Source organism: Nyctereutes procyonoides, unplaced genomic scaffold (assembly GCF_905146905.1).
Source record: "Nyctereutes procyonoides isolate TBG_1078 unplaced genomic scaffold, NYPRO_anot_genome, whole genome shotgun sequence".
NCBI lineage: Eukaryota > Metazoa > Chordata > Mammalia > Carnivora > Canidae > Nyctereutes > Nyctereutes procyonoides.
The window spans coordinates 12,836,469-12,857,129 of NW_026575137.1; the positions used below are offsets into that span (position 1 = coordinate 12,836,469).

The 20,661-nt window shown below is 40.5% G+C and overlaps 1 protein-coding gene across 1 annotated transcript in view; it reads left to right on the forward strand.

Annotated features, from left to right (window-relative positions):
- Positions 1-313: 313 nt before the first annotated feature.
- LAPTM4B (lysosomal protein transmembrane 4 beta) overlaps positions 314-20,661 on the forward strand; it is a 99,203-nt gene continuing 78,855 nt past the window's right edge. The window contains exon 1 of the mRNA XM_055303398.1: positions 314-574. Within this exon, the coding sequence (XP_055159373.1) occupies positions 476-574 (99 nt within the window). The 5' untranslated portion in view covers positions 314-475. The remainder of the gene's footprint in view (positions 575-20,661) is intronic.

Consider the following 20,661-nt stretch of genomic DNA (forward strand, 5'->3'; position numbering starts at 1 on the left):
AGTGCAAGGGGAGAAACCACAACCAAGCAGACTATAAAAGTGACAGAGTAACACAAATGACCACATGAAAGACAGGAGGCCCGGAACCCCACCGTGGCTCTGCTCCCGGACCCGCCGCGGGGACGCAGGATGATTGACTTCTCTATCCCGGCCGGCGGCGCCCCGCAGCCGGCTGGAACCCGCGGTGACATCACCGGCCCCGGCGCGGGTCACGTGGCCTGCCCCTCCCCCTTCTCCCCGCTCCCGCTCCTCCTCCCGCCGCCTTCGGAGCGCGGGGTCCGGCCGCAGCAGCCGCTCGGAGGTCTGGGCTGAGGCGCGGAGCACAGGCCACCGGCGAGCGGGCGAGCGGGCCCGGCGGCGGCGGGGAGCGGCGGGGGAGCCGGCAACAGCCGCGCGACCAGCCCGGAGCGACGCGCCTGACGCTCCTGCAAACTTGGGCGCGCGCTCGCGCCACGGAGCGCTCGCCGCGGGAGCGATGAAGATGGTCGCGCCCTGGACGCGGTTCTACTCCAACAGCTGCTGCCTGTGCTGCCATGTCCGCACCGGCACCATCCTGTTGGGCGTCTGGTACCTGGTGAGCGCGGCGACGCGCGGGGGGCGCCCCTGCGGGGGAGGAGGCCACGGCGCCGCGAGCCTCCCAGCCCGGGACCCCGGCCCCCCGGGCCGCGCGCCCGTTGCGCGCCCCCTGCGCCGCTCTCCCAAGTGCGGCCCGGATACAGGGCGACGCCGGTGCTGATCCGTCTAAAGTTGTATTATTGGAAACTTAATTTCTGCGCGAGCCTGGTCGCCAGCCCCGGCTCGGCCAACCTGTGTCGGGGTCCTTTCGGGCCCGGAGTCGGGGCGGCGGTGGGGGCTGGGGCCGCGCACGAGTCCGCCGCTTTCCGGTACAAGCGCACCTGGTGGCGGGAGAGCAGCGCTCGGAGCTGCGCACCACGTGTTTTCCAGTCCTTTTCTTCTTCTCCCCGCCCGTCGGGCTTTGTGTCTGGACGGGCCTCGGCAGGGTCGTGGGGTGACAGCTCGCAGCCCCTTCCCCCTGCCCGCGTCTGGTCTCAGGTTTGCGGTACAGCCCGCTGCGCACTCCCGCACCCCGGGAAGTGGTTGGAGGGTTCCTGGCGCGCGGTGAAGGAGCCCCTCCGCTCCTCGGGCGGAAAGCCCTGACTCCAGAAAGGGATTGGCGTGCGGTGGCCTGCGTGTGGGTCGGCCCGGGAAGCCATTTACACCTCCTTACTTTCCCTGCCCATTGACAGGTGATCCCTGTACCTTTCTTAGCGGACACCGCCAGCAAATCTGATCTTTTCTCCTTTTTTTAGGTTGGAGCTTTTTAAGAACTTGTTTGTTTGGGGGAGCAGTGATTGTTAGGGGCAGTGAGGAAACCCGATGGGAGTCTTTCTGGCCTTTCTGGCCCTGTGCGTGCCCCAGGTTGATTGTTGGCGCCCCTGGACCACACCAGCAGGATCAGATTCCTCTGCATTTGGGTTTTGTGCCATCATGATGGAGAGTTAGACCCGAGCCACTGTGCGGTGCATACCGCTGCATCAAGGTGGTATATTGAACTTTTTAGTGAGAATAAATTCATCTTAGCTATCAGAATTTTTTTGTTGGTTCATATTCACCTTTTCGATATTATGTGGACATTGTCGATTTGTGTCATTGTGCCATTTTAAGCAAGACATTTTCCCCCAAAGCATATGGTGTTCTCTGCGCTATTTATAGTTTCAAGTTTCCTTTAGTCACTGCCTATCACAGGCCACACAATAGACATTTTTGGCTTAAAAGCTTTCAAACAGATCTTTGGTTTGTGGGATTCTTTTTGTGCAGTCTGAATGCAGATAGAACATCAGCATCTTGGCTCAACACTTACTGCTATAAGCCAAGAAATGCTTTACAGAAATTCTAAATTACAGCAAAAGGATAGTAGGTGGCCTCAAAATAGGGCTTTTATTGATGGTCAAGACAGACTATTTTATCTAAATGTCTTGTGTCCTCCTTGGAAATGTTTAAATCTGCAGACTTGCAAGTACACCAGTAAATGTAATTTGTAAAATCTAGGGCGCTGCATTAGGCAAATGTACTACACCATCTACAGATAAATCTAAATCTACTTGAGCCCTGTAGTTGGCTGTAATCCCATCAGACAGTATTGGTGTGATAAAAGGAGAGTATTCTGCATGCTTTGTCTACTGCTTGAACATGCTCTTTGTGGAAAGTAGTTATTGCTGTGCATGTTTTAACGTTGGAAACAACATGGCCTTTTGAAAGATGATTAGAAAGCTTTCTAGAGATGTAAGAATGCTATGTTAGGTAAGCCTAATAAATGGGAAATCTGGCTTTAGTACTGATACCTTCATAGGAAGTCTTTTGCATTTCATAAAACAATTTAGACTTGTGAGTTTACCTCATACCATTAAATACAATTTGGCTATCCAAAACTTTTATATGAACATTTTAAATGTTCATTTTAATGAACATGTTTAATTTTATATGAACATTTTTTAAGATGAGGGAGCAGGGTGGCTGAAGAGCAAGGCACCTCTCCATCTCACTCCACTAGCCATCTGGATGGAGTAGGGTCAGTTATCAGGGGGAGAGTTTGCATGAAAAAAAGGATACAACTGTGGGTAGGTATTCAAACAAAAGTTCACTGGAAACTATCTTCCTTAAATTAATAAATAATTGGGGATGCCTAAGTGGCTCAGCAGTTAAGCATCTGCCTTCAGCTCAGAGTGCGATCCCAGGGTTCTGGGATCGAGTCCCGCATCGGGCTCCCTGCGTGGCGCCTGCTTCTCCCTCTGCCTGTGTCTCTGCCTCTCTCTCTTTCTCTGTGTCTCTCATGAATAAATAAATAAAATCTTTTTAAAAATGCATAAAAAAGATCCACTTTACCTATTTGGTATAATAGGCAATTATTTATTAATTTTTTAAAAGATTTTATTTATTTATTCATAAAAACACCGAGAGAGAGAAAGATGGGGCAAAGGCAGAGGGAGAAGCAGGCTCCACGCAGGGAGCCCAACGCGGGACTTGATCCTGGGACTCCAGGATCATGCCCTGGGCGGAAGGCAGGCGCTGAACCCCTGAGCCACCCAGGGATCCCCTTTGATGCATTTTCTGATTGCTGTTTCCTACCACTACCATTTACTAAGGCCCTGTATGCCAGGTATTAAACTAGATGCTTTGCTTATACTAAATTTTTACACATTCCTGGTAAGGTAGATTTTCTTACTCCTGTTTTAGAGTTGAGAAAATAGAGGCCAAGAGAGCGTAGATGATTTACATACAGTCCTATGGTTGGTTTGTGGTCAGGGTGATGTTTTACTCGGCCCCATTTCCATTTATTTTTATCTTTTAAAAGTTGTGGATATGTTTTGTTTTTGCCTTAGAATAACAGAGGTTTCCTATGGTCCAGTAATAAAGCATATTGATTTCAGGTATTTATATTAGAGATCATTTGTTGTTTATTTTTTCCTTTTAATGAGGCATAATTTATATATGGGGAAATCCACAGAAGTGTACAGTTCATTGAGTTGACAAATGCATACACCGTATGTAACCCATGTGCCTAGAAAACGTTTCCAAAACCCCAGAAAGTTCCCTTGTGCCTCTTCCCAGTTTATTCCTGCCGCCCCTTCACTGCCCCCCTAAAGGAGAGTTTTACCTATTCTTATAAATGGAATTGTACTGTACGTATTCTTTTGTATCTGATTTCTTTCACTTAGCATTAACGTCCTTTAAATTCATTCATGTTAATTGGGGTATATCAAAAGCTTGATGCTTTATATTGCTGAGTATTATTTTATTGTATGAAAAAATCACAATTTATTAATCTTTCACCAGATGATGGATATTTGGTTGTTTCCAGTTTGGGGCTATTATGGATAAAGCTGCTCTGAACATTCTTGCACAAGACTTTTTGTGGATATATGTTTTTATTTCTCTAGAGTAAATACCTGGCAGTGGAATTGTTGGTTATTGGTTAAAAGTCCATTTAACTTTATAAGAAACAATTTTCCAAAGTGGTTCTGCCATTTTATACTCCAACCAGTGATATACGAGGTTCCAGTTGTGCCACATCCTTGTCAACATTTGGTATGGTCAGTCATTTTAATTTTAGCAATTTTGGTGGTATGTATTATATATAGCTTGTGGTAGCTTTAAATTTCCCAAATAACTAATGACGTGGAAGTTTATCTTGCTCATGGCTCTGTCTTCCTTTGTGATGTGCTAGTCATTGCCCATTTTTTTAAAAATTTTTTATTTACTTATGATAGTCACAGAGAGAGAGAGGCAGAGACACAGGCGGAGGGAGAAGCAGGCTCCATGCACCGGGAGCCCGATGTGGGATTCGATCCCGGGTCTCCAGGATCGCGCCCTGGGCCAAAGGCAGGCGCCAAACCGCTGCGCCACCCAGGGATCCCATCATTGCCCATTTTAAAATTGGGTTTTATCTTTTTTTTTTAATTTTTATTTATTTATGATAGACAGAGAGAGAGAGAGAGAGAGAGAGAGAGAGGCAGAGACATAGGCAGAGGGAGGGAGAAGCAGGCTCCATGCACCAGGAGCCCGACGTGGGATTCGATCCCGGGTCTCCAGGATCGTGCCCTGGGCCAAAGGCAGGCGCTAAATCGCTGCGCCACCCAGGGATCCCCTATCTTTTTTTTCTTAATGATTTATAAGATCTGTTTATATATTTTGGATTCTGGCCTTTTGTTAAAGATCCATTTTGTGAATGTTTTTTCCCAGCGTATGGCCATCTACCCACTTTCTTATGGCATATTTTGATGAACAGAAGTTTTTTGTTGTTTTGAGACAGAGTGAGAGAGAGTATGGGGTAAGCAGAGGGAGAGGGAGAAGCGTGGGGCTCAATCCCAGGGTGGACCCTAGGATCACCACCTGAGCCAAAGGCAGATGCTTAACTGACTGAGCTACCCAGGCTCCCCGATGAACAGAAATTTTTAATATTAAGTTCAATTTGTCAATGTTATCTTTTATGTTTAGTACTTTGCATAATCTAAGAAACCTTTGCCTACCCCCAGATTGTGAAGATAGTCTCTTATATTTTCTTCCAAAGCTTTGTGGCTTTAGTTTTTATATTTACATTTGTGATCCACCTGTAATTAATTTCTGTGTTATAGTGTGAGGTAGAGGTTTGCTTTTATTTTAAAAATCAGCTTCATCGCTTACCCTAAAAAGAAGTCAAATTATTACATAACCTTTAATAACTATAAATGTTTTCAGAGAGACAAGGTAATTATCCATCTTCACAGAGAATGAACACTGACTTGGCCTGGTTTCCAGAGGGATCATAATAAAAAAGAAGTACTTGAAGCAGGCTGATTGCTATGGAGTCTTCTGGGGTTTTACTCTTTCTTCATTAAAACTTCCTGTTCTAAACCTGAATCCATTAACTTCCTTCCCAAGTTCACCTGTAGTCTAGTCTCTCTCTCCCCATCTATCTAGACTCCTCGCCATGTACCTGTTTCTCTTCCTTAATCCCATGTCCATGTCTTACTGATTTTTGTTCTGCCTCCTGGTTACCTCCTTATTCTGTCCTTTCTTCTTGCTATCATTTTCCTTAATAGGCTCCCGTTAGCACTTTCTTGGCTATTATAGTAGTCTTTTTGCTTCTAGCTAGCCTTGCCATTAACAATTCCCCTTTTTTTTTAAGTCTCTTACAGATGCAACTCCTGGAAGTTTTTTTCTCAGACACAAATATGAACTTGTTAGCCTGCTTCTAAAGACTTTGGCTCTAGCCTAGGGAAGCTGTATATTTCAAGTCCTGCGTGTTTCAGGCCAACTTCAGTTGGCTTCAGCAGCACCATAGTTTCTGCCACATCTTTCCCCCTCCCACCCCTTCCTTCTCTGTTTACCCTCTTTTGCAAGCCATTGCTTAAGCTCTAAATCCCAAAATTCATTCTGATTTGATAAATTTAAGCTATCTGTCCACCGCTGAACCAAACAGACCAGGAATATGTGACTAAAATATTCAGATAAATTTGGGTCTGGGATATTGTCCTGACCTTGACCTATTGATTAAAAAGGAATGTAAGCTGGGGGTTTGCTCAAAACACCAGTTTGAGAGCACAGGGATGAGTAATTTCCCTGAGAATCTGAGGCTCTTTCTGGGAGAAAGAAGACAGTGACAATGCTTGCTAATCCTTAGGCTAAAGCCCCTGTTTCTTTTTCTGTTCTTTCTTTCTTTCTTTCTTTTTTTTTTTTTTAAGATTTTATTTATTGGTTCATGAGGGACCCAAAGAGGGAGGCAAAGACACAGGCAGAGAGAGAAGCAGGCTCCTCTTAGGGAGCCGGATGCGGGACTTGATCCCAGGACCACAGGATTATGCCCTGAGCCGAAGACAGACGCTCAACCACTGAGCCATCCAGGCATCCCTAAAGCCCCTATTTCTTAGGGAATATGTGTTACCATCAGGACCTGAATTTCTCTGGACATACTCAAGGAAAATTTTTTCCTTTGTAACTTCTTTCATTGTTTTACCACGTAATTTTCTTAGAATGTTTTAAAAGGTGGTACTGATAGTTGGAAGCATCTGACCTTGACACCTGGGAGGAGTACACCTTTTTATGTATGTCATCCTTTTCATCATCACCCAAGTGTATTTTAGGGACTTAGTCATTGAGCAAATACATACGGAACGCCTCTTTGTATTTGTACCCTATTCATAAGGTAGTGGGCCATGTATCAGATTATAAAGGATAAAAGAGGTGAGAATAGCTGGTTTCTTAGCTTTACGACCTGATCTTTTATTTTATTTTTTATTTATTTATTTTTTTTTACAACCTGATCTTTTAAATAACCAACTGGTTCACTTTGAAAGTTCCAGTTTGGTTGTGTACCCAAGCCTGATGGGTTCTCTTTGTATCCTGAGAAATTCTGGTGCGATAAATAGTTTTTTTTGTTGTTGTTTTGTCTTGTTTTGTTTTTTGTCTCGGTGGTAATACTGGATACTAAAACCAACAGTTTGTATTTGTAGAATGATTGATAATTTTTAGTGGGCTTTCACATTTATTCTTATTTAGACCAAGACCATAAAGGAACCCTGAGGTCAGGTACTGTATGTAGATGGTGATATGCTCATTTAAGATTGATTCTTTTTAGCTGTCAGATTCAGTTACTTATTTGTAAGTCCAGGGCAAAATATGAGCTAATACATAGTACTTATATAATCTTTATTGCCTAGTGTTTTTCCTACTATATTAAATTGTAAAAGACTGAAGTACTAGGTTATAGACTTTAGATTTTCTCCTGTAGGCAGTGGGGAGGCATCGAAAAATTATGAGCAAGGGTGATAGGATGAATGCAGTTCTCCCCCCCAGTGTAGACTCTTTGTTTTGTTTTTTTGCTGGTCAGTAATGCACTATACATATTTTTTTTCCTTTTAACATTTTGTCTCCTTTACCCATTTCTCTAACCTCCCACCACCTGCCTCTGGCAACCACCATTTGTTCTCTGAGCTTGTTTTTGTTTGTTTTTTAGATTCTATGTATAGGAGAGATCGTATGGTATTGTCTTTCTTGATCTGACTTACTTCACTTAGGATGGTGTCCTTAAAGTCCATTCATGTTGTCGAATACGTCAATATTTCATTCTTTTCTTATGGTTAAGTAATATTCCATCATGTAAATATATGTCACAGGGCAGCCCTGGTGGTGCAGTGGTTTGGTGACACCTGCAGTCTGGGGTGTGATCCTGGAGACCTGGGATTGAGTCCCACATCGGGCTCCCTGCATGGAGCCTGCTTCTCCCTCTCCCTCTGCCTGTGTCTCTGCCTCTCTCTGTGTCTATGAATAAATAAATAAAATCTTAAAAATATATATATATGTCACAATTTCTTTATCCATTTATCTGCTGATGGACACTTAGAATGATTCCATATCTTGGCTATTGTAAATAATGGGGGTGCAAGTTATCTTTTCAAGTTAGTGTTTTTGTTTTCTTAAGATAAATACCTAGAAGTGGAATTGCTGGATCACATGGTAGTTCTATTTTTAAATTTTTGAGGAAATTCCATACAGTTTTCCATAGTGCTGCACCAATTTACATTCCTACCACCAGTGTACAAGGGTTCCGTTTTCCCCACATGCTCATCAATACTTGTTATTTCTCTTCTTTTTTATTTTAGCCATTTTCCCAGGTGTGATGTGATATCTCACTGTAGTTTTGATTTGTATTTCCCTGATGATAAGTGATGTTGAACCATCTTTTCATGTACCTGTTGGCTGGCCATCTGTATGTCCTCTGGAAAAATGTCCATTCAGATCCTCTGCTCATTTTTAAATTAGATTGTTTTTTGCTATTGGCTTGTAAGGGTTCTTTATATATGCTGGAAAGTAGTCGCTTATCAGATAGATACATGATTTACAAATATTTTCTCCCAGTTAATAGGTTGTCTTTTCATTTTGTTGATGGTTTTCTTTGCTGTGCAAAAGCATTTTAGTATGATGTAGCCCACTTATTTTTGTTTTTGCTTTTGGTGTCAGATTAAAAAATCATCACTAAGGCCTATGTCAAGGAGTTAACCACCTGTATTTTCTTCTAGGAGTTCTATGATTTCAAGTTTTACATTCAAGTATTTTATCCATTTTGAATTGATTTTTTAAAAAGGTTTATTTATTTGAGAGAGAGAATATGCATGCAAATACTTGAAAAGAGATGGGCAGGGACAAATGGAGAAGCAGAGAAAGAATCCCAGGCAGGCTTCCTGCTGGACCTGATGCCGAGATCATGACCTGTGCTGAAATCAAATATTGGACGCTGAACCAAGTGAGCCACCCAGAAGTCCCCATTTTGAGTTAATTTTTGTGTGTGATATAAGATAGTGGTCGAGTTTCATTCTTTCACATTTGGTTCTTCAGTTTTCTGAACACCATTCATTGAAGAAGCTGTTCTTTTCTTACTGTATATCCTTGGCTACTTTGTTGCAAGTTAATCAACTATATATACATGGGTTTCTCTTATGCTGCATGATCTGTGTGTCTGTTTTTATGGCAGTACCATACTGCTTTGATTACTGAGCTTTATCATACAGTTTGAAATCAGGGAGTGTGATGCTTTCAGCTTTGGTCTTTGTCAAGTTTCCTTTGATTATTCAAGTTTTTTTGTGATTCCATACAAATTTTAGGATTATTTGTTCTATTTCTTTGAAAAACCCCATTGGAGTTTTGATAGGGATTACACTGAATCTAGCTTGCTTTGGGTAGTATGGACATCTTAGCAATATTGATTCTTCTAATCTATGAGCACAGAGTATCTTTCCATTTATTTATGTCTTAATTTCTTTCATTAATGTCTTAGTAGTTTTCAGTACACCTCCTAGGTTAAATTTATCCCTAGGTATTTCATTCTTTTTGATGCAATTGTAAATGGGATTATTTTTTATTTCTATTTCTGGTAGTTCATTATCAGCAAATAAAAATGCAACATATTTTTGAATATTGATTTTATATCCTCCAACTTCAATGAATTCATCTATTCTAATGGGTCTTTTTTATATTAGGGTTTTCTATATATAATGTATCATCTGCAGTTAGTGACAGTTTTACTTTTTTCTTTCCAAGTTGGATGCCTTTTATTTCTTCTTCTTGTCTAGGACTTCCAATACTATGTTAAATAAAAGTGGTAAGAGTGGGATATCCTTGTTTTGTTCCTAATCTTAGAGGAAATGCTCTTAGCTTTTCATTGTTGAGTATGTTAGCTGTGGGCTTGTCACATGTGGCCCTTTTTATGTTGAGGTATGTTCCCTCTGTAACTACTCTGTTGAGAGTTTTTATAATAATTGCTGTTGAATTTTGTCAGTTACTTTCTCTGCATATATTGAAATCATGTAACTTTTAGCTTTCATTTTGTTAATATGATATAGTACATTGATTTGTGGATGTTGAACTATCCTTGCATCCCTGGGAAAAAAATCCCACTTAATTATGGTATATGATTCTTTTAATGTATTGTTGAATTTGGTTTGCTAATATTTTCTTGAGGATTTTTGCATCTATGTTCATCAGGAATAGTGGTCTGTAATTTGCTTTTCTTGTAGCATCCTTGTCTAGTTCGGTATCAGGGAAGTGCTAGTCTCATAAAAGGAGTTTGGAGGATTTCTTGCATCTTCTATTTTTTGGAAGAGTTTAAGAAAGATAGGTATTAATTCTTTGAATGTTGGGTAGAATTTATAAGTGAAACCATATGGTCTTGGCCTTTTCCTTTGTTGGGGTTTTGATTATGGATTCAATCTCCTTACTACTAATCTGCCTGTTCTGATTTTGTTTCATCATGATTTAGTCATAATAGTTTGTAGGTTTCTAGAAATTCTTTTTTAATTTTATTTATTCATTAGAGACACACAGAGAGAGGCAGAGACATAGGTAGAGGGAGAAGCTCCTTCCTGCAGGGAACCTGATGCAGGACTCGATCCCAGGACTTCAGGATCACGACCTGAGCCAAAGGCAGACATTCAACCACTGAGCTACCCAGGTGCCCTAGCTTCTAGAAATTTATCCACTTTTGTAGGTTGTCCATTTTGTTGGCATATAATCGTTCAGAGCAGTCTTTTATGGTCCTTTGTATTTCTGTGGCATTAGTTGTAACATTTCCTCTTTCATTTCTTTTCTCTTTTTTTTTTTTTTTTTTTGAAGATTTTATTTATTGAGACACACACAGAGAGAGAAAGGCAGAGACACAGGCAGAGGGAGAAGCAGGCTCCATGCAGGGAGCCCGACGTGGGACTTGATCCCAGGTCTCCAGGATCACACCTTGGGCTGCAGGCGGCGCAAAACCGCTGCGTCATCGCCACCGGGGTTGCTATCCTCTTTCATTTCTTTTTTTTTTTTTTTAAGATTTATTTATTTATTATACACACACACACATATATGTGTATATATATATATATAGAGAGAGAGAGAGAGAGGGAGAGGGGGAGGGGGAGAGAGGGAGAGGGAGAGGGAGAGGGAGAGGGAGAGGGAGAGGGAGAGGGAGAGGGAGAGGGAGAGGGAGAGGGAGAGGGAGAAACGCAGAGACACAGGAGGAGGGGGGAGAAGCAGGCTCCATGCCATGCCGGGAGCCCAACGCGGGACTCGATCCCAGGACTCCAGGATCGCGCCCTGGGCCAAGGCACCAAACCGCTGAGCCACCCAGGGATCCCCTCCTCTTTCATTTCTGATTTAATTTATCTGAGTCTTCTTTATCCCCTAGTGAGTCTAGCTAAAGTTTTATCAATTTTGTTGATCTTTTCAAGGAACCAGCCCTTAGTTTCATTGGTCCTTTTTATTGTCTTTTTATTCTCTATTGCATTTATTTCTGCTTCAAGAAAAGCCTTACTAACTTTGGGCTTCATTCTTTTTCTAGTTCCTTGAGGCATAAAGTTAGATTGTTTATTTGAGGCTTTTCTTTTTTCTTGTTTGTAGGCATTTATCACTGAACTTTCCTCTTAGAAGTGCTTTGCTGCATTTCACAAATTTTGGTATGTTGTAGTTCCATTTTTATTCATTTGAAGATTAAAACTTTTTAAAATTTCTCCTTTGACTCATTGGTTGGTCAGTAGTGTGTTGTTTAATTTCCACATATTTGTAAATTTTCCATCTTTTTTAAGACTTTGTGGCCTAACATATCATCTATCCTGGAAAAATATTCTATGTGTATTTGAGAGGAATATTCTGTGTATATCTGTTAGTCCCTCTGTCTAACATGTTATTTAGGGCTAATGTTTCCTGTTGATTTTCTGTCTGAATGCTCTATCCATTGATGTAAGTGGAATATTTAAAAACCCCTACTCTTATTATACTGGTGTCTATTTTTCTCTTCAACTCTACTAATATTTGCTTTATATATTAGGTACTCCTGTGTTATGTGCATAAATATTTATAAATATTGTTGGATTTACCCCTTTATCATTATGTATTGACCTTCTTTGTCTCTTATTACAATCTTTCTTTTAAAGTCTATTTTATCTGATGTAGGTATAGCTGCTCCAGCTTTCTTTTGGTTTTCATTGGTATGGAAAAATCTTTCAAAAAAAAAAAAAAGAAAAATCTTTCAGTCCTTTCACTTTCAGTCTTTGTGTATCTGTTTAAGGTGAATTTCTTGGAGGCAGCATATAGATGGGGCTCATTTTTTAATTTATTCAGCCACTCTGTCTTTTGATTGGAGAATTTAGTCCACTTGCACTTAAAATAATTGATAGGTATGTATCTATTGCCATTTTCTTAATTGTTCACTGTTTTTGTAGTTTCTCTTTTTTTCTTCTCTTAATTTCTTTAGTGATATACTTCTGTCTTTTGTGTATTCATTATAGGTTTTTGTTTTGTGGTTTCCAGGAGGCATATATATAACAGCTTGTATATAACAGTTGATTTTAGGTTGATAACAACTTGTTTGATACCATTGTAAAGCTCAATGTTTTTACTATCTTTGCCATGCTTTTTTTTTTTAAGATTTTATTTATTTATTTATTTATTTATTTATTTATTTATTTATTTATTTATTTATGAGAGACACAGACATAGAGGCAGAGATATAGGCAGAGGGAGAAGCAGGCTCCATGCACGGAGCCCGATGTGGGACTTGATCTCAGGACTCCAGGATCACACCTTGGGCCAAAGGCAGACGCTCAACCTCTGAGCCACCCAGGCATCCCTGCCATGCTTTTTTTTGATGTCACATTTTCCACATGTATTCCTCAATTAATTTTTGTAATCAAAGGTATTTTTAGTACTCTTGTCTTTTATTTTTTAAAGATTTATTTAGTTATGAGAGAGAGAGCACGAGTACACATGTGAGTTGGGGAAAGGGCAGAGGGAGAGAAACTTCAAGCAGATACCCACTTTGTTTGGAGCCTGATGAGGGGCTTTATCTGACAAACCATGAGATCATGACCTGAACCAAAACCAAAAGTTGGCCGCTTAACCAACTGAGCCACATAGAGGCCCCTACTTTTGTCTTTTAACCTTCATACTAACTTTATAAATGATTAATCCACTGTCTTTACTATTTATTTACCTTCCCAGTGAGATTTATTATTTCATTTTTTCTTGTTACTAAGTATACCTTTCCCTTTCCCTTTAGGCTGGTGTAGTGGTGATGAACTCCTTTAGTTTTCACTCATCTGGAAAACCCTTTTATCTCTCTTTCACTTCTGAATGATAACTTTGCTGGATAGGGTATTCTTAGTGGGAGGTTTTTCTTTTCAGCACTTTGAATATATTGTGCCACTGTCTTTTAGCCTGCAAAGTTTCTGCTGAAAAATCTGCTTATAGTCTTGTGGGAGTTTACTTGAATGTAACATGTTGTTTTTCTCTTGATGCCTTTAATATTCAGTTTTTAAGGAATATTAAAATTGCAGGTTGTTTTAGATGGCCAAAAAACTAAAAAGGATGTGGTACAGTTTTCTAGATATGAGATATAGTAGATACCGGTTCTTTCCAGCAACAATTTCTCATTGGCTAAGGCTGTGGAAAATATGGATGGGAATTTTTATTGGTAGTGAATGATACAAGTCTCTCATAACATCTAGGCTTTCTTCATCTGAATTCAGGAATCTAATACATTTAGGTAGTGAGGGATACTGAATTTTTGAGGGATCTCCAGTGAACCCCTTTTATAAAGCACAGATACCCTGTGCCACCATCTAATATAAAGGATCAAGTGTAGCTCTGTCAGATATTGACAGATATAATTTCAGTGATATGTATTTATTTATTTTTAATTGAAATATAATTAATATACAGTGTTATATTAGTTTCAGGTGTGCAATATGATTCAAAAATTCTATACATTTCTCAGTACTTATCAAGATAATTCCCTTTATTTATTTTCCCCACCCTCCCACCCACCTCCCCTATGGTAGCCATCAGTTTGTTCTCTGTAACCAGTGATATTTAATATGTTTTTCAGCTTTTGTTGAATGTTATGATAGATGTTCATCAGGATGTTTTAAAGATAGGCTGGCCATGAAATAAAGATTGCCATCAAACCTGTTATTAATACCAACTTCTCTGGGGCCCACTTTAAATATATCGAACTTAACTAACAAAGTATCCAGTATTAAAATGGTTAACACGAGTTTTGCACTATGATGTGTATTAGGTTTAACTAAAGGTGTAATATACTTATTTTGTTGGGGAGGATGTGGAGAAAGGAGAACCCTCCTGCACTGTTGGTGGGAATGTGAACTGGCGCAGCCACTCTGGAAAACTGTGGGGAGATTCCTCAAAGAGTTAAAAATAGATCTGCCCTATGACCCAGCAATTGCACTGCTGGGGATTTACCCCAAAGATATAAATGCAATGAAATGCCAGGACACCTGCACCCCGATGTTTCTACCAGCAATGTCCACAATAGCCAAACTGTGGAAGGAGCCTCGGTGTCCATCGAAAGATGAATGGATAAAGAAGATGTGGTATGTGTATACAATGGAATATTACTCAGCCATTAGAAACGACAAATACCCACCATTTGCTTTGACGTGGATGGAACTGGAGGGTATTATGCTGAGCGAAAGAAGTCAATCAGAGAAGGACAAACATATGGTCTCATTTATTTGAGGAATATGAGCAATAAAGGGGAAAGGAGAAAAAATGAGTGGGAAATATCAGAAAGGGAGACAGAACATGAAAGACTCCTAACTCTGGGAAACGAACTAGGGGTGGTGGAAGGGGAGGTGGGCGGGGGGTGGGGGTGACTGGGTGATGGGCACTGAGGTGGGCACTTGATGGGAGAACACTGGGTGTTATTCTGTATGTTGGCAAATTGAACACCAATAAAAAAAAATAAATTTGTAAGTAAAAAAGAAAAAAAAAGAGTAAAGGATGAAGATAAATAAACAGAGTCTAAGGAACTTACAAGACATTATCAAGTGTACTAATATACACATTATGAGCATCCCAAAGAACAGAGAGAGAAAGGAAGTAGAAAATATTTGAAGAAATAATAGCCCAAAACTTCCCAAATGTGATGAAAGACATGAATCTACACATCCAAGAAGTTCAATGAACTCCAAGCAAGATAAACTGAAAAAGACATACAATGGAATATGTACAGGGATGCCTGGGTGGCTCAGCAGCTGAACGTCTGCCTTTGGCTCAGGTCATGATCCGAGGGTCCTGGGATCGAGTCCCACATCTGGCTCCCTGCATGCAGCCTACTTCCCCCTCTGCCTCTGTCTCTGCCTCTCTCTCTGTGTGTGTCTCTCATGAATAAATAAATAAAACCTTTTAAAAATTAAAAAAAAAAACTTATTTTGTTAACTTACTTTGAGTCTTTGCCATAAAAGAAGAGGCCACATTTTTCCCTTCCCACCCCAACCCTTTAGGGCAGATACATTATTGTTCATAAAAGGATGCTGATAGAAATATGTGAGCCCTAACAGCATAATTTACTACTTTCTACTTCTCTGCCAGCTCCCTTGGCTCTTAGTAGAGCTTTTGAAGCCTTATGAAGAGTTCTTGAAGAGCTATAAACTGGTTAACCCATTTTACTTGAAGAAAAGTAAAAATTAAGCAAAGATCACACTTCTTCAGTTGCTGTTAACAAACTTTTAAAGATTTAGAGTTGCTTCTTTGCAGTTGAGGCTTCCAAGGGAAAATTATTTCTCAGAGAAAAATGTGAGCACCAGAAGAGGCTTAATATAATTTCAAATTGTGAGTAAAAATAAGGTTGAGCTATTTCTTTCTTTTATTAGCCTCAAGCTGCTAAAATTATATGGCACTAAATTATGACTATTGAATGATTTGAGTATTTAGTAACTTTTTATGAAGACAACCTGGTAAGTCAATTTCACAGAAGAGATAACATTCAGGGCTAAAATATCAAGTCTCCAGGTTGGGTCAGCATGTCTTTCAACTACGCTTAAAGAGAAGGGTTTGCTTCTTGATAGTCCTCTGTTGAGGTCTCAGTTTTGATTACCCCAGCCTTGACCCTACTGCTGCAGGTCCCGGAGTCTTTTTTCTTCTTCCTTTTTTTTTTTTAAGATTTTATTTATTTATTCATGAAGGACACACACAGAGAGAGAGAGAGAGAGAGAGAGAGAGAGAGAGTGAGGCCGAGACATAGGCAGAGGGAGAAGCAGGCTCCATGCAGGGAGCCCGATGTAGGGCTCGATCCTAGGACCCCAGAATCACAGCCTGGGCCGAAGGCATGCGCCAAACCGCTGAGCCACCCAGGCGTCCCTTCTTCCTTTTTAAGGTAGCATTGGGTTCTCTGGTATCTATTCTCTTCTGTATATTAATATTAACCTCCGTATTTGTTATGGTGTAGATAAAGTCTTGTAACAGAAAGATGTAAAATGCAGTACTCACACAAGGTAAAAGTTTATTTCTCCTTGTGTAACAGCCCAGGGTGGGTCCGTAGACTTTGTTCCATAAGGTCACACTCAGAGACCTATTCTGCTTTGGAGAGCCTGATTCTCTTTGTCTTCAACTGGAGAAAGTAGTCCACTTCCATGAACAGTGTTAACATACCCGGACTTATTCTGGTCATGGTTTCTGTTTCCCTCTCCTTTGCTGCCATCTTTCATGTGGACTGTGGTATTGCTTACCTGTTCTCCCTATCTGCTGTTTTGGAAGTTGTACTGTGTTTCTATGATTCTAGTTGGTTTTTTTTTTAAGATTTTATTTATTTATTCATGAGAGACACACACAGAGAGAGAGGCAGAGACACAGGCAGAGGGAGAAGCAGGCTCCATGAAGAGAGCCTGATGCAGGAATCGATCCCAGGTCTCCAGGATCATGCCCTGGGTTGAAGGTGGTGCTAAACCGCTGAGCCGCCGGAGCTGCCCTGATTTTAGTTGTTATCTCAGGAAGTCTTAACAGGTATACTCATCAAAGTCTGGAGTTAATAATATTGTGGCTTTTTTTTTCTTTTTTTTTTAAGTAAGTCCTTTAACTCCTGTGTGTGTATGTGTGTGTGTGTTTTAGGGTCTTTTTTTTTTTTAAGATTTTATTTATTTATTTGACAGAGAAAGAGAGAAAGCACAAGCAGAGAGACCAGTGGGCAGAGAGGGAGAAGCAGGCTCCTGCTGAGCAGGAAGCCCCACAGAGGACTGAATCCCAGGATCCCGGGATCGTGACCTGAGCTGAAGGCAGAGGCTTAACTTACTGAGCCCCCCAGGGCACCCATAAAGATTTTATTTTTAAGTAATCTCTATGCCCATCATGGGCCTCAAACTCACAACCCTGAGATCAAGAGTCACACGCTTCTCTGAGCCAGCCAGTGTCTTTTTTAAAAGCTCCCGAGACAATGACCTATAACACTGTTTGTTTAGGATTACCCATTATATTTATGTCTTTGTCCATTATCCTTTTTTTTTCTGCGATCATTATTGTAGTTTTCATTTTAAAATAAAATATTTGGGGGACGCCTGGGTGGCTCAGCGGTTGATCGTCTGCCTTTGGCTCAGGGCCTGATCCCAGGGTCCTGGGATCGAGTCCTGCATCAGGCTCCCTGCATGGAGCCTGCTTCTCTGTCTGCTGTGTCTCTGCTTCTCTGTGTGTGTGTGTGTGTTTCTCATGAATAAATAAATAAAATCTTAGAAAAATAATAAAATAAATAAAAATAAAAATGGATATTTGGTACCCAAACTGTGAAAAGTATATGACCCGTCATTTTTCTTTCACACCTCAGACCTATTGTCTAGATTCACTCTTCTTAAATATATGTTGTGAAATGTCCTTTAGGGAGGCTCTGTTGGTGGCAAATGCTGACAGCTTTTATTTGAAAATGTCTTTATTTGGCTCTCATCCTTAAAAGATTGTCAATCCTAGATTGACAGTCCTTGCCTCTTAACATGTTGAAGCTCTCTTTGGCTTCTGTGTTGCTGCAGACTGGCCAGTTGTCAGTTGTATTGACCTTTATTTTCGATTTGTTGGGTCTGGAATGGGTCTTGTGGTTCTACATTAGTAGTAATCTTTGGACGATGCTGAAACTCTCATCTGCAGACCACACTTTTGGTACCAGTGGTTTGGTGAACTCCTACGCTTGTGGTATTAAATTCATTTTCTTATATTCTTGACTATGTAGTTAAAACTTTGACTATTAGTTTTTATTCTTTCAAAAGATATTGAACAGAACGGGTAACAGAGTATGGCTATAAGGAACAAACTTAATAATAAAGAAATACCATGGGGCTTTTCTGAAAATATTTTTAAAATTAATTTAGTAAATCACAGTAGAGCTTTCTTTGATTCTTTTATTTTTACTTGAGCATTTTTCTTTGCCTGTTTTTTTCTCTTGCCAGCAGTTTAGAAATTAAATGGGAGTTTCTCAGATAATCTTTTTTTTGATATTTTATTTATTTATTAATGAGAGACACACAGAGAGAGGCAGAGACGTAGGCAGAGGGAGAAGCAGGTGCCTCACAGGGAGCCCAGTGCAGTACTCGATCCCAGGACCCTGGGATCATGACCTGAACTGAAGGCAGACGCTCAACTGAGCTACCCAGGCATCCTACATTTGATTTTAATTTGACAATTAAGACTGTTTAAGAAATTAGCTATCAGAGTATACTTTAGCAGCTGGTTGTTCTAGAATTCCAAGCTGTGTTTCAACTGTAGGAGTATATGTTTTTTGTTTTTAATTTCTTTTTTAAGAAGATTTATTTATTTATTTCAGGAGTAAGGGGGACAGAGGAAGAGAGAAAGTCCTAAGGAGATTCCTCACTGAGCCCAGAGCCTGACACAGGGCTGTATCTCACAAGCTGAAATCATGACCTGAGCTGAAACCAAGAGTGTGATGCTCAACCAGCTGTGCCACCCATGTGCCCTTGTCTTTCATTTCTGATATTTGTTTTTGTTTGGGAATGTTTTGAATATATTATTATTTTGTTAGAAGATGTTAACTCTAAAGTATAGTATAACAACACTGTTCTTGAATGGGATACAAAATTTATATTCTGGTGGTTAAGTCTGTAACAGACTCTTCACTTTCATTATAGACACATTCTGTTTTATGAGTTTCATTTCTATCTGATGAATAGCTACAGGAATAAAGTATTCTTGTATATATTAAAACTAAGTGTAGTAAATAATATAATCAGTCTTTCTTTTTTTTTTTAAGATTTTATTTATTTATTCATAGAGACAGCGAGAGAGAGGCAGAGGGAGAAGCAGGCATCATGCAGAGAGCCTGACGTGGGACTTGATCCAGAGCCTCCAGGATCACGCCCTGGGCTGCAGGCAGCGCTAAACCGCTGCGCCACGAGGCCTGCCCTCAAACAGTCTTTCAAAGCATATTTTATGGTAATCCAGGTTGTTGGACTAGGATGGTTACAGATAAGGACTAATAGATCTCATTAATAAAGCATATCAGAACATAAAGAAACCATGTTTGCTGTATAAAAAATTAATTTAGCCATTTTGCACTTTATATTTGCTCTTGTCTTTTCCAAATGCTAGTCTTCTGACCCTTTAGTATGTGATACTTTTCCTTTTTTCTTTTTTTAAAGATTTTTTTATTTTTTAAGTAATCTCTACACCCAGTGTGGAGCTTGAACTCAACCCCGAGATCAAGAGTCACATGCTCCACTGACTGAGCCAGTCAGGCACCCCTGTGATACTTTTTTTTTATGTGTGTTTAGGTCTCCATAGCCTATTCTAAACTAGGCTCCAGTCTAGACCCATCTCTTCATAAGCAGAGAGATCCAGAATGTTCTTTAAGACATAGAAGGGAGCATGCTTGTTCTTCCCACCCATACAATCTGCACCCAAGTCTCCCAGAGGCTCTTTGGACAGCATTCCTCGATCTGGCCTCCTCAGGGGGACCATCCTTTGCCTTCTGTCTACCGCCCAGACAGCTTTCTCATTGTTCACATGGGCTCTGTATTTTGAGAGCATATAATGGTGCCTCAGCCTGAGAGTGAAGATTAGAACCCAGCCAAGTCCATTCGGAGAAATGGGCATGCTTCTGTTGGGATGGCAGATAAGCCTCATTTTGCTTGCTCTTGTAGCATACTGAGTGGATATCTGAGACACTCCCTTGGAAAGAATTCTGAGCATGCACCAGGGGATTGATTGGCAGATTCCGCTGCCTGGATCTGTGAACTGGATGTGGTGGCTTCTTGAGAGGGAACTGGACTACTAGCAAAGGCATGCATGGCATCTGTAACAGTGATTGAGTCTCAGCTGAGAACTATGACCTTGTGCGGGGTTTCCTCGCAGTCTGAGTGGCTCATTTGTAGAATGGAGTGATAATGGTCACGCTTCCTAGGGAAGGCAGGACTGTGTCAGTGATATAAAATAGTATGGGTGGTGGTAGTGGTATCTTGAGGAAGCCATGTGAAAATGATGGCCCCATGGGCTACAAGGCGAAGCAAGAGGATTTCATTGAATTTGGGGGAAAATATTATTACATTAAAAAAATTGCCTATTGAAACGTAGCTCTAATAAAAGGTACAACTTCCATTTTACTGCTTAACTTTTTTCCCCCTTACTGTGTATGACCTGAACACAGTCCTTTGGTTTATACCTTCAGCAACTTAAAACATTAGCTATAATTATAATTCAGTTCGAAGGACTGACAAGAGTGGCTCATTTTTATGTTTTTGTTTCTTGGAACTGTCTCTTAATTCTCAGTCATTTACTCTGATACCCTAAAATTATTTGTGCTGTAATCTTTTGTTTCTCGAGATTTCCAGAAGCCTGTTACTTTCTGGTGTTAATAATGTC